Source organism: Carassius auratus, chromosome 1 (genome assembly GCF_003368295.1).
Source record: "Carassius auratus strain Wakin chromosome 1, ASM336829v1, whole genome shotgun sequence".
NCBI lineage: Eukaryota > Metazoa > Chordata > Actinopteri > Cypriniformes > Cyprinidae > Carassius > Carassius auratus.
Genome location: NC_039243.1, coordinates 6008143 through 6022175, shown reverse-complemented (window position 1 = coordinate 6022175; position 14033 = coordinate 6008143). Strand labels below are relative to the sequence as shown.

General features: G+C 36.5%; 2 protein-coding genes across 5 annotated transcripts in view; one reads left to right on the top strand and one right to left on the bottom strand.

Moving 5' to 3' along the window:
• Positions 1-1568, top strand: part of LOC113044954 (lymphoid enhancer-binding factor 1-like) — a 39346-nt gene extending 37778 nt beyond the window's left edge. For all 3 annotated transcript variants that reach the window (XM_026205212.1, XM_026205043.1, XM_026205132.1), the window contains one exon: positions 273-1568. In XM_026205212.1, coding sequence (XP_026060997.1) covers positions 273-352 — 80 coding nt within the window. In that variant the 3' untranslated portion in view covers positions 353-1568. The remainder of the gene's footprint in view (positions 1-272) is intronic.
• A 5506-nt stretch (positions 1569-7074) lies between these two features.
• On the bottom strand, positions 7075-13887 carry LOC113076133 (phosphatidylcholine:ceramide cholinephosphotransferase 2-like). 2 transcript variants are annotated; one of them, XM_026251566.1, is made up of 7 exons: positions 13808-13887; positions 13240-13302; positions 10068-10639; positions 9195-9312; positions 8728-8881; positions 8381-8547; positions 7075-7745 (listed from the first exon to the last, which is right to left on the bottom strand). In XM_026251566.1, the coding sequence occupies exons 3-7, from the start codon at positions 10502-10504 to the stop codon at positions 7560-7562; spliced, it is 1062 nt and encodes a 353-aa protein (XP_026107351.1). In that variant the 5' UTR covers positions 10505-10639; positions 13240-13302; positions 13808-13887; the 3' UTR covers positions 7075-7559. The 2 variants fall into 2 exon arrangements, with proteins under 2 accessions (XP_026107351.1, XP_026111320.1); XM_026255535.1 differs by having other exon boundaries at positions 10068-10635.
• Positions 13888-14033: the final 146 nt, after the last annotated feature.

The following is a 14033-nucleotide window of genomic DNA, read 5'->3' as shown; positions in this document are numbered from 1 at the left end:
TGCAGTGCTTTTGTTAGGTTTTATTTCTGTCACATGTTTTCAAAGGCAATTTTTCATGCACAATGTTTTAGAGACTGTACACTATGAACTGTCACTATAAATTAGACATTTGGATTAAACTGATTTAAATATTTCGAAATATTTCAGCTGTTTTTGTCAATACAATTAAAGTCATTGGGATCCATAACAGAACTGTGGCACACTGAATATACATATACATTTTATTAGATTATTCAACTTACCATGTTTTTCTTTCCGTTTGTGTTCTACAGGAGGAAAACGGACTTCTTTTTCCTCTTGCAAAGCAAAGGCCGCAGCTCCAGGCCCCCTTTTAGAGATGGAGGCCTGCTAGATTCCTCAACCTTTCACCCCTCCGTCACTTCTTGACCCCTGCGGAATCTCCAGAGGGTCCCGGTCCTTGAATCTGCTCCTCGGCTGCAGGCGCTGCTGTAGAGACGTTGAACTGAGAACAGACAATCACCAACACAGGCCCTCACACAGACCCGTGAATACTCGTTTGAACCCTCCTTTTTGTTTTCTGTCCTTAATTCACTCCCCAAGCCGAAGGCGTTGCACTGATTATGCTCCTCGACCGCTTGTAAAGGGCACATATGGCCACATGTAAACAAACACATACATTCCTACACCTGTTCCTAAGTTATTCTAAGTTATTTGGCACCTCTGTCTTCTGTGTGTTCACTACATCACTCCCTCACTTCCTTTTGTGTCCCCAAAAATGTAGCAACACGGGGGCCCGACACACCTCACGGCGTTGTATCGCAACATTTTAAGGATCACACCTTTCCCTGGAAACAATTTATCCGTAGGTTGGGTTTTGCATTATGACACATTGGTGCAAAAAAGGATCAATGTTTTGATTTTCTCCTCGAACATCTTGGGTTCAAGTTTATTTTGAATGCTTTTTTTATTTTGTATTATTCTTTATTTTGATTTCTCGGTGTATATTTTAAGTGATTTTTTAAACATTATTTTATATATATATATAATGGTATATGAGAAAGAAGCTTGGAGACAGGAAAGCCATTTTTCTTGTTGAAGCATCTTGCAGAAATAACATTTGAAAGTCTTCTTTTTGATAACTATTTGTATTGGATATTGACCTCTCAGTCTTGCGCAGATGTAAAATAATGCTCAATGTGTACTTTTTAAAAAGAGATGTCTGGATGTCATTTTTCTTGGTATTTTTGCAGGCAACATTAGGACAGAGGTGAAAGAGTGGGTACCCAGAGGCCTATATTTTATTGATCTAAATTGACAAATGAAGCAGATATATATCTATATATATTTACCCCAGCACTTGGCAGTCTTTCTTTAATTGCAATGTACCTCTGTCTCTCTGGTAGGTAATAGAATGGTCTTTACCATGTTTATTCCATGCAAACATTTCCACTTTTTTTTTCTTTTAGCATTTTCAGATTTGTTTTATTTTTTATTATTCATTGTCCTATTTTGAAGCGTTAACTTGGTGTAGCATTTTGCTTCCAAGTGGTCACATTTGAACTGTTTCATGTCTTTTTTTAAAATAAATAGGCATCTTTGACTGAAAATGATTGCAGTATTTTCTTATTTTCTTTTACATTTTATTATATACACCTGAAATGTTTTATCACTGTAAGTAGAGAATGCAATTCTACGTCCTATACAAGAAGCATTAGAAATGATAGAATATACCCTTTGGATCTCAGAGGAAACTTCAAAAGACTGTAAAATAAAATACAGCTAGTTACTGTACCTCGGTGTTCATTTTAATATGCATTTGAATATTCATGCAGCTTTAAGTACATGATAATAAGGAAAAAAGGATAAAAAAAAAGGCCATTAATTTTTATCCTTACAAATGTTTACATTTGGGCTCTAAAAATACATAGTGCCTTTAAAAAAAAAACATGCATTATGACAGCATACTACATGTAGGTTGATTTCAGGATCAGTAAAACTTATCGAGTTGCTGTCGATGTTTATTGTACAAAAGTGCCACCGTACGCATCAAATACAACAATCATGTGTTTTCTGGCGAGTCATTGGCATTTGGTGTTTGTAATAAATTCCTAACCCATATGAATACGGTCTAATTTTGAAACCGGATTGTGAAGAGTTAAATAATAAAGTGTAGTTCTTAATAAAATGATTGTAGTTTCCTATATAATTCACAACTAAACTGAGTAATAAGGGTTGTTTCGACCCTCTTCTGTGGCTGTTGTGCTCATGTTTGTCTTTTTGTTAGTATCGTCGGACTGTAACAATAGATGTGTAACAGTAGGATTTAACTGGCCAATGTTTGTTGAAGGGCGACATCTACTGGACGAAAATGAAATCAATGAAATGAAATGTCTCGCGCAGCTATCCGGTATTACTGTAGGTTAATAGATTAATCTGATGCATTAACACCGACAATATCAGCATACTAAACTATCTGAATGGACATTAGCAGAAAATACTGAATCTGTCACATGATCTCGTCATATAGATGTTTCAAAGAACATTTCTCATGGACTAAATGCTGAATGCTGCAGTAAATAAGTTATTTTATTTCCTCTTAAATAAGCATTAAAATAAGGTAGGCTAAGTGTAATTATAAATAACTAAATTACCCACTAGATGAGCTTTTAATATTACAGTATATTGCACAATAGCAACAGTCCCTTACGAAAATTAACCATGGGTTTATGATTATTTTTTAGGGCGTATTTTGATGGCCTTTTGTATAACCAGTTTAACAAATACTTTGGGTAAACTGGTTAGTGTATCAAAACCATGGTTAATTTGTGGTTATTAAATTAGGCTAGTAAACCCATGGTTTATTTTCGTAAGAGATACAAAGAAAATGAAACCAATGTAAGCACTAATCACTGTGTTTTTAAATTAAATATTAATTAAAAAATTACCACGATTCATGCATTTTAAATCCATCTCTATTAGCCCATTTTTATTTTATTTTTATTTGATTGCAAGCTTATTATAAGGCATAGCGATATTGTATATAGGCTTATATCATCACAAGGTTCCAATTTGTTTGATCTCAAACACATTTACGGATATTAAATAGCCTAGGTCAAATTAATATAAAACACAACATTAACTTTCACCCAGGTTTAAAAAGTCCAGTTAAAATGATAAACTGTTTCTCACATAGCCTAGCCTATTGTGGAAGTGGATAGTACTCAGAAAATCAACAATTACGTTAATATCATTACAAAGTATAATCATGACCGTATGTAAATACAGTAATATAAAAGTTTGAATTGTTTTGACTTCGTCGCAATGTTGTGATCGAAACAACAACCCCGTGTCCTGTCCCGCACACAACAGACAGACAGCTGTGTGTTTTCTAAGAGCTCATTTCCTCGCTCGTGATGTCATTTACTCACTCCAGCTGCTCAGATGCGTGTCATTTCCTGCGGTCTGCTCTCTCTTCCGTGGGCACCTGGCAGAAACCCACAGAACAAACATCAATATGAGGAGAAATCAGAAAAACAGTTTTTTGATATGGAAAACTCTGAAGCAGGAAACTCTCCGCTGTTCCCATGAAGTGTTCACACGGACAGAATTTCCAAAAAAGCCTCGTCGTCCGGAAAGAGTCGAGTTAAAAGTGAAGTTATTCTGAGAAATGCTCGGAAATCAGTTGTTTGCATCCTTCACTTGGTGTAATATCTTGTTTGGTGCAATTAGACAGTACATTTTAAAATGAATTTAGACGTTTTAACGATTAAGAGTTCATATTTCTGAGATGTAAAATTAGGTTGTTTGAAAAAAAAAAGATTAATAAAGGTTTTTAATGTTTGCATTTCATTGATAAATGATCTAAGCTCACAACGTCCTTAAAACCTGCATGCAAACTTAAATTAGAAACGTGCGGTTATATTGGACATTGCAGAGAGCTGAAGATATATTCATGAATTCTTCATAAGGCAAACTTCTGACACAATGTGAAGAGAGTCCACAGAAAGGGTATCCGAGGACACTGAGTTTGGGATTTTCGGTTATGTAACATAAGAAACTCAGAAGCCATCAGAAAACCACATTGCAGAAGTCAGAAAATATCCAAGCGCCAAAAGTTAAAATGAAGCACAGAGCATTTGAATGAACCCGAGATTATATTATATACATCATGTGCATACAGTGGCCACAGAATGATGGGTCCTATACAATAAATGTCACTTGCTGTTATATTTTGTTATCTTACTGAACCTACTACTGAACCTATCCTACTGAACTGAGTGAATAAATGATGAAACAGCGACATCTATGGCTACAAGTCATATTAGAAACCAGGTTACCTTGCCACACGAAACCGTTTTACTATGACCAAATAAACATCTGTTACATATGATTGACAGAGATAATCAAACCCACTATATTTACTAAAGGCTTGACTTTGAAATGCATTCTTTACTGCCAATGCCAATTCATGTTTTTGATAAAACAATGACTGCAGAAATGACTAAACACATGACACAATGTTTTAAACCTTTAAAGGGTTAGTTCATCCAGATAGCAAAATTATGTCATTAATAACTTACTCTCATGTTGTTTCAAACCCATAAGACCTCCGTTTATCTTTGGAAAACAGTTTAAGATATTTTAGATTTAGTCTGAGAGCTCTTATTCCCTCTATTGAAGCTGTGTGTACGGTCTACTGTCCATGTCCAGAAAGGTAAGAAAAACATCATCAAAGTAGTCCATGTGACATCACCTTGTGTAAATAGGTATCTCCATCTGAAATATTAAAAAATGGAGTTTTACAAAGTGCTTGATGTTGTGGATATTCAGTTCAGAGAACGTTTTGAGCAGGAAGGGTTGCTGAAGCCAAGGAATCTGGACGGGGGTGGTCAATAATGGGGTACAAATGTACCCAGAACTGGACAAAATATCCCTTAACACACAATTGGCAATGTTCAGATCAAAGCATGATATGCAGTCCAGCAGTGAAGCAGCTAGCATCCTTCAGGGGATGTGTCCAGAAGTCCCCAGTCTCTTTAAGGTGGAAACACTTGTCCGGCTGCTTCTTGTCACTCCCGTGTCCTCAGCAGAAGCTGAGAGAAGTTTCAGTGATCTCAGGAAACTAAAAACATGGCTTCGTAGTACCATGACACACGAGCAAGGCTGAATAGTGTTGCTGATCAAAACTTGATCAATTAGAGAGAAAAAAAAAAAAAGCTCAACAATTTGTGGCCTGCAAGGAAAGCCAAAAAATTCAGTTTGGAAGTTTTGATTAAAAATCTCACTTTGATCTTGAAAATATTAAAAACTTGTAAATACATTGATTTAGGTTTTATTTATATATTTTCATAAAATATATGTTGTATAAAATTACTGTAGATGTAATCTGTATACTCATTTAACACTTGTTTTTGTCCAACTGTTAAGTAAGAAAAGGTGTGTAACAAATGTAGTGTAACAGAAATATCTTTCATAAAATATCTTTATTTCATAAAAACAAAGTATAGATGGTCTCAAAGTCCTGCAGTATTTTTAAATTTTGAATATGATTTAACAAAAATAGGTTCCAAGCTATCATGGCATGCTCCCAAAATTGCTACCTGGGTGCTGTAAAATGCAGATTGGTATTCTGTTTAGAATTTATTATTATTAACATCAGTTTTGTGTCACATCACCATACAGCTGTTTCCATACAGCTATCACCATACAGCTATTGGTCAATCTCTGCATTAACTATTTTTGTGTAATGACAACTTATACTGAACAGTAAGTTGTGATGACGGTGACCCGGTGGTCCTCCCTCTAACCTCCAGAGGGCGCCACTTCCATTCTCCCGGACTCTCTGCACAGCTGTGTCACCCACTCGCACACTTACACACACACCTGGTCACTAGTTCGATACAACTGTCACATACTCTCACACACTTTTGAAGTCGTGGCCTAATGGTTAGAGAGTGGGACTGGCAATCAAAGGGTTGTGAGTTCGAGTCTTGGGCTGGCAGGAATTGTAGGTGGGGGGAGTGCATGTACAGTTCCCTCTCCACCCTCAATCCCACGACTTAGGGGCCCTTGAGCAAGGCACCGAACCCCCAAATGTTCCACAGGCGCCGCAGCATTAATGGCTGCTCACTGTTCTGGGTGTGTGCTCACAGTGTGTTGGCCTTTTGGTTTCGTTCTTATTAAAGTGAATCTTCCCTGCATCTGGACCCTGACCTTGTTCCTTCCAGCACGTCCTGATATTGCTGAGTTAGATGTGTTCCTAGGTCAACATATTTTGTTGACCCTGGAACAACATTTTAATCAAAAAATGTAGTCTTGACCATATCCCCACACCTAAACCTAACCTTAACCATGAGTGATCCTTAAAACCAGAGGAACTGATAGATGAATGACACTGATGTACAAGCACCAAACAGTGATTGTAAGCGTAAACTTCACAAAATCTATAAACTGGTTCTTCAAATCTGATTGGTTAATCACAATGTTTTTCCAGGGTCAACAAAGGTGTTGTCCCAGGAACATGTCTCACTTGGTAAAATCAGGTTCTGCTTCCTTCCACGGCACCGTCTCTACCGCGCCGTGACAGGCCATCTTTGCCAACTCTTTGCGAATCTTCAGGCACAATTTATTATACAAATATTATTTTTGTTAAATAATAATTGTTTAATTAATTAACACAATTAGAGATCTATTATAACATCTCAAATAACTAAAATGTGTTTTTACATAATTCTTGATGAGTTTGATGGACAGCAGTGTTGCGCTCCACCACAGACAGACTGTATAAATACAGGTTTCCACCCATTCAGTTGGACTAGAATTTGCTGCTGTGTTAGAAAATGAGAGAAAAACAGCCGCAATGCAGAATTCTGTTCTATAAATAAGCAGTTATTAAATATTGCCAGCATTTAAAAAGTGATAGTCTGAGCACATCTTCAGAGTTATGCATTAATTTCCTTTTTGTAACATTGGTAATTGCATAAACTTTTTTTATCTATATAAAGAAGTGTTTATAATTTTCATACAACACAGGGTACACTAGGTATTATTGTAAACCATTTATTTCCATAAAATGTCATTATGTTTTTAAGACACAGAAAATAAAAATAAAAGAAACTGAAATAACAGTTGGCGTGAATCATTAGAAAAAGAATGCATGCATTTCTAATATAAAATTGTGTATTAAATTAATGAACGACACATTTTATGACAAATATATATTAAGAGGACAATTAAATAAACAGACAAGGAAAAATATGACAACTAAGAAGCATGCACAAACTAATAGATCTGTTTTCCAAAAACCCATCCTACTATAACACTTTCAGTAGGCCCTTCAAATACTTACTAAAGTGTTTATTTAAAAAGCCACACGGACTGAATATAATTTAATGTAAAAATATCAACAATGACTTGTCAAATAATTCTGAGTTTTACAGTATTTTTGTTATGTTTGGCCCAACGTTACAAGAGATGTAATTAGCAACAATAGCCAAACAGTCTTTGGTCTCTGGTATGCTGTAAACACTGACAAAGCCACAAGCGAAATCGAAAACATTTCCACATGCTGGTCAAGGCATTGTGATGAATTCACAATGTCACTCCTCCCGGCCGCTCTGCACCATGGAATATTTCTTACAGGGGTTCTTCAGACAGGCAGGCGGCCATGTGATCGGCCAGCAGAAAGAACAGGGCACATGGGTCTGAACGTTCCTCTCAAAGAAGTTAAAAACGGGGTTCCACCAGGTGTGAGTGAGGTAGTTGTTCGGCGAACACTTTAACGTCTGGAGAAAAAAGGAAAATATGAATTTAAATCATAATTAGGAGCAATTCAAATAATCAAAACCAACCAACAAACAAAAAAGCATTTCCGTTTTCATTATTATTATTATTTTGTCGATGCATTTTAACAACCATAAATATCCTTACTGGCATATGACAGTTTTGATATCCTAGGCTGCTTTGCTTGTAACAGTATGAACATGATGTTTTGATAGTTTAAAAGGATTTTTCCTGTTTAAAATATCTATTTGGGCTTCAATCGAATGTGCAGCACTTTACCACAATCAGGAAGTCATTTCTCAGATGCTCGGCCTAATGGATTCGGATATTCTCAGTGTACTGAGTCATGTAAACACTCACAGTAAAAGGCTTAGGGCCCTTTTTGTTGCCTTGGCTTTAATGACACCCTGAATCTAAATTGCAACTTGAGCTGAGAGCTTCGCTGTGGTTTCAGATGTGTGTGTTTGTAGTTGTCTACATGAGGCTGGAGGTCAAAAAGATCTACATGCAAAATGAAAATAGATCCAAATATGCGAACAAGAATGTATTTTAAAATAACAGGAAGACCACCAAAATCCTTATTTAATAAAAGCCTTAATGAAGCATCTCTATTGTTTCGTATTACTGATATATGTACCTGCAGATTAGCCATAGTGTGATACCAGTAGAACAGTCGGGTGGTGATGAAATACGCCACCACCACGTCCACACTGTAGTGCTCATGGGCCACCAGGATACACACGGCACCCACGGCAGCCGTTAGCCAACACAGAAGATGGTACCACCAGAAAGAACGAGGAGAATCTAGAGAGAAACCAAGATTCAGTTATCAATCATTTGAACCTGTAAAATGAATGGTCAGCAAGTGTCTCAGTGTCCAAACAGGATCTAAAGTTGCTTACAGTGACCTCAAGTCTGTAATTAGCAGACAGTCTTTGTATTTGAGTCTTAAAATAAAGTCAGCCATCTGAGAAAGTAACATACACTCCTTGAGGAAGAGGTACGTGAGCGTGAGAATGACTGTGTGGCCGCTGTACAGGAAGTCGCCGCACAACAGATGAGATCCGGTGATTGATAATCCACCGCCGGAGAGCAACTGCAGAACACGCTGCAGCTTGGCCTGGGAATCTCCTTGGAGCTGAATGACAGATGCAGGAGAGAAGAAATGAGTGAGGATATTGAATGCTGAAAGATGAGTGGTTGGTGACATGATTCATGATTTGAAAAAAAAAAAGCATTCCATAAACTGATAGAATCTGAAGCCTTGTAAAGCCTGCGATGTTTGTCTTGAGGAAGGATGAGGATATTACAGATTTAGAAGCCAAATGCATTTGCTTATCTAAGATTATCTAGGAATAAGATCCTGAGGGGATCATGTGAAAGAGGCTGAAACGGCTGAAAAAAAAAAAATAATAATAATATATGAATTTTTTTTTTTAATTGGTGTTTACCTTTGGTGCACAGACCATGTGCATGCCAGGCACGGGTAGAGTGGTGACGTACATGGTTATGCATCTGTACATGTACAATGTGCCCAGAAGGAAGAAATATCGTCTTGCTATAATAGCCCTTTATGGAACAGAAAAATAAAAACAAAGCTCATTTTTTGTCATCATTAAACAGATGTGGGTTAGGATGGGATTTCTGATCCTTACAAAGCCTTTTTGTTTTTTATAAACTACGATACAAATCACATGTTGTGATAACAAATTAGATTTGATAATAGTCACACATCTTGTCATCATTTTGTTCAGTCATTTTATTATTATTATTATTATTTTTTTCTTTGTGTAAGTTGTTAATATGTAGCTGTGTAATAATATAAAATATGTAAGAAGTAACATCAGTTGGACCCTTCCTGGCAGGACAGCAGAAGGACCAGTAAATAATTCAATTTATTTGATTTTGTTGATTTATCAATGCTATACCTCATATAATACACATAAATTATATTTTGTTAGGTAAAAAATGATAGCCTGAATGCACTGTAAGTCGCTTTGGATAAAAGCGTCTGCTGAATGCATTAATTTTATTTTATTTTATTTGACAACCTGAAATTGATGAACAACATCTTCAGAAGTTTAAGATCCTATTACAAGTGACTTTAATTTTATACCATTTTTGTGCCTTAAAATGGCTTGATAATATTCATTAGATTTATTCCTTCAATGCAAAATTTATTTTTATAAGTGCCCTCAAGACGATTCATTCACTTCGCTCTACATCATCTTAAACATAACCCCAACAATCCATGTAATGTAATCTAACAGAGCTGATTAACAGGCTACAATGTCATCAGTAGAATGTTGAGTGATGTCTCTTACTTGTATCTGTGAAAGAGCAATTGAACGGACCATATAGACACCAGAACCATTCCATTGACCTCAGTCACTGTAAATGCCCACTGCACGCGGTCTATATAGTCAAAGAACTTATCCGGCAGAGGTGGGCTGCTCTCCTTGGGTGGTACTCTCTCATGAACCACTGTGATCATAACCGTGGTCAAAACCAGGTTCAAAACAGCATAAAACAAAGCGATGAACGTCTTCCACCATTCTGAGGGCAAACGGTTGCCCTTTCCTTCAGGCACTGAGATTTTGACGTAGTCTCGATGTCTGACCAGGGCTTTCCTCAAGCCATTCTGCTTTGCTTCTTCAGCAGCGTGGCTGTGGACGGGGCAAGATGTACCAGGGGACGGCGTTCCATCTGGTCGGGAGGTGTCTGTGGGGTCCTTGTTTCCTTGGTGGTCTGACGATGCCATGAGTACTCGCAACTTCCCACAAATGACTGACTTCCTGCCAAGACTCTCTCCTGTAAGGCACTGTAGGTTACTCTCCTCTGCGGTGATAATGAAAGGCCAGCGTTTTCAGCTCTCATATGATGTGGCTGGAACTGTCTTTTACAAAAAGAAAACAGAAGTGCATTAAATATAGAACATTATAGACATATTTGAACATTAAAAAATCAATAGAGGCTTTTTCTATCATGAATATCACAGGCCAAACTTTTATATTAAAAGCAAAACTAATATACATAATATACTTGCTTCATCACATTAAAACAAAAGATTATGTCTAAGAGATGCACATATTATGTACTAATTTTGCACATTAAAGTGACAGTAAAGTAATTTATAATGTTTCAAAAAATATATATTTCAAATAAATGCTGTTCTTTTGAACTTTCTATTCATAAAAGAAAAAAGAAAAAAAATTTGCAAACATATTAAGCAGCACAAGTGATTATAATAATGAGAAATGTTTGAGAAGCAATCAGCATATTAGAGTGATTTCTGAAGGATCATGTGACACTGAAGACTGGAGTAATGATGCTGAAAATTCAGCTTTGATCACGGGAATAAATTACATTTTACAACATATTTGTCTAGATTCACAATGAAAATCGACATTTAAAATGTTCTGTTTAATTATATGATCAATTATATTGATTAGCTATCAAGTTTCTCAATTTGTAAAAGCAAGTTTTGTTATGTTTTTAATGCACTTTTTATATTCTCTATAGTCTTTTGGCTAGAAATCTTTGGTTTATATATACAAAACATCGTCTGACCCTCTTTATGTGCTCGATGCATTCAAATAAAGCAAAGCATATAATTTAAAAACTGAAACATCTGACGCAACTTTAAAATGCCATCTAGAGAAAAGCCAAACATTAAAAAAAGCATCCATGTTCAGGTTTGAGCCCAGCATTGACTTCTGAACCCAGAAACAAGAAGATTTCAGGAACGGCCTTTTCTGTGTGTCTGAAAGCTTTCAGGTCTGAGAACATCTCTGCTCCATCACACCCAAAGTGCATCACAATAACCCTCATTACAGCGACATACATTATTTACAAACAGTAAACAGAGCTTCAGGACGGACGCAGAACGAATGATGGATTGTACAGATCATTCAACACGAAGGCATCGATTTCCTCCAAATCAATTTAGGCTGAAATATAATTACATTGGAAATGAGTTCTTATTACAAATCTGCCACAAAGGAACATTAGATTGTACACAACATATGTTCACTCAACGGCAACAAGAGAAAACCTATCATTATCTCTAATAACTTTTGTACTATTACATTACATGGATGCAACTAAATTACAGCTCAAAACCGACTAAAATAGTTTTTTTCCCAAGCAAATTGCTTTAAAGAGAGATTTCTCCAATTCGAAAGCACTTGCCTGTTGTGTCCCGCAGCTTTGCATGCAGAACTGAGCTCTATCGGCCCCACACTCCTCCTCTGACAATGTCTCTGAAACTTCTCTTCATACAACCACGTTCATGTTTTCCCAGTCTCCACCCTGCACTCTAATGGTGATGCTTGTGGTGGAGACCTGGCAGGGGAAAATCTCTTCCACATGCTCCCAGAGACAGTAAATGGATGGCTTGGCTGGCTCCGCTCCGCACGTCCCCTGCCCTGCCTCCGTGCTATTTCCAGCCCTGCCTCCTGTCTCCAGACCAAGCCTGTATTTTTCTCCCAGGGAGCAGTGGTGCCCGGTCTCAGACAAATTGGTAATGATATGGTTGCGAGGCCTGTTGAGCATCCCCCCTCCCAGCTCACGCAGAGGTTAAATTCAGCATCAAAGGGAAGGACCAAAAAAAATGAAGAGACCCCGCCTTACACTTAAAGAGATGAGAGAGAAAGGCTTTTCTTGATTATATTATCCCTTGCAGGCACACTCGGGCACTTGTGTTTTTGAACTTGCCCACTTTACTGAATTTGTAGGATTCTACACTTGTGTGTGTCGCTTGCATAAAAGCATGTGCTAAAGGAATAATGAGAATACACATCTGCATACTACACGAACCTACACCTGGAATGTAAAGTAGTTATGTGAAGCTTTTGTACAGATTGTATTCTCTAGTTTATGTATGGGTAATCATTTATATATAGTATATTTACAGTCAAACTCTCTCAGTAGGTTAGTTGTGTTGTATGTCTATATTTATGTAGCACCGTGGTCCTGTGAGGCAGGGGTATTTCGTTCCACTATATGCCCCCACTTGAACTTGAACTTGAATTTTTTTGTGGACGTGGATTCTCAACCAATCTTTAGATATCACCATTTAAATTTTTACTGTTTCATTGTGTTGCAGCTGCTAACTCAAGGGGTTATTTCTACTTGTTCTGGCCTTTAACAATATCTTTAGTTTATGTAAACTAATGTATTCTGTGATATTTTGATGGAGATGAGTTTGTGTGTGGTTTGTCTATACCTGTTGTATATTTTAAAATTTTGAAAATTTGAAGCAATGATCATTATTTAAAAGATGTTTAAATGTATCAAAACGTATCAAATGTATCAAAAGTCTACTGATATCAACAGATTTGTGGTTTAACGTTGGAGTTTAGCAGACATCATCACTTCTATGAGATATCCACACTGATATAGTAAGACCAACATTTTGTGTGTGTGTGTGTGTGTGTGTGTGTGTGTGTAACCATACAATTATCTTCAGCTGTAAATTATGAACTATATGCACACCCTTTGAAGGTTTTATGGGAAGCCTCCTCGGCTGGGCCTAGACCACTGAGCCTCCCAAGTGAACTGATGGATGAACAGGAGAGATGATGGTTACAATGATCTGAAGTTGAGCAAGTATACGCTAGAAAGAGTGTACCTTTGTAAAATAAAGCAGCTTTTCAAGTTTACATGTGTTCATTGAATTGGATAGACTCTGAACTAGATGCAACTAGAAAAATAATACAATTAGAATGATCTAGAAACAGGATTATTCTCTAGAGAAATCCCATCATGGGTAAACTTTCCTCCATATTTCCTGTTTTACAATTTTTAACCTTACAAAAATTAACCATGGTTTTACCACAAATAATAATAATAATAAAACATGGTTACTATATTCAAACCATTGTATTTGTTGTAAAACTGTGGGTAAACAAATGGTAATCAGTACGCAAAAGTTACTACACTTTTACTACAATAAAACCATGGTTAATTTTTGTGAACGTGATTTCTAATAGTCAGCTTTACATTAGGGGCCATAAACTGACATATTTATAACTCAAATAACGTATTAAAATGGAAACATTACCTTTTTCGGGGTTAGTTTACAACGTTTCAATGACCACAAAATATTTATTTAGTTATTTATTAAGCGTGAGGAGGTAACCATAGCAACTGGTAAAAATAAATAACGTTGTGAAAAAAAGTGTTCTGTAGTACCTTTCCATTGACAGCTATAAAATATATAATAATAATAATAATAAATCAAAAACGTTCATAGTATAATTAACGCACTGCTAGGTGGAAGAATAATC

Bases quoted from the DNA above. Each gene is read 5' to 3' on its own strand.
- LOC113076133 (XM_026251566.1), bottom strand. From the start codon at position 10,504: ATGGCATCGTCAGACCACCAAGGAAACAAGGACCCCACAGACACCTCC. The intron at 9,313-10,067 runs GTAAGAGACATC...TGTTCCATAAAG, and splicing joins TTGCTCTTTCACAGATACAA to GGCTATTATAGCAAGACGAT. The intron at 7,746-8,380 runs GTACATATATCA...TTTTTTCTCCAG, and splicing joins ACACTATGGCTAATCTGCAG to ACGTTAAAGTGTTCGCCGAA.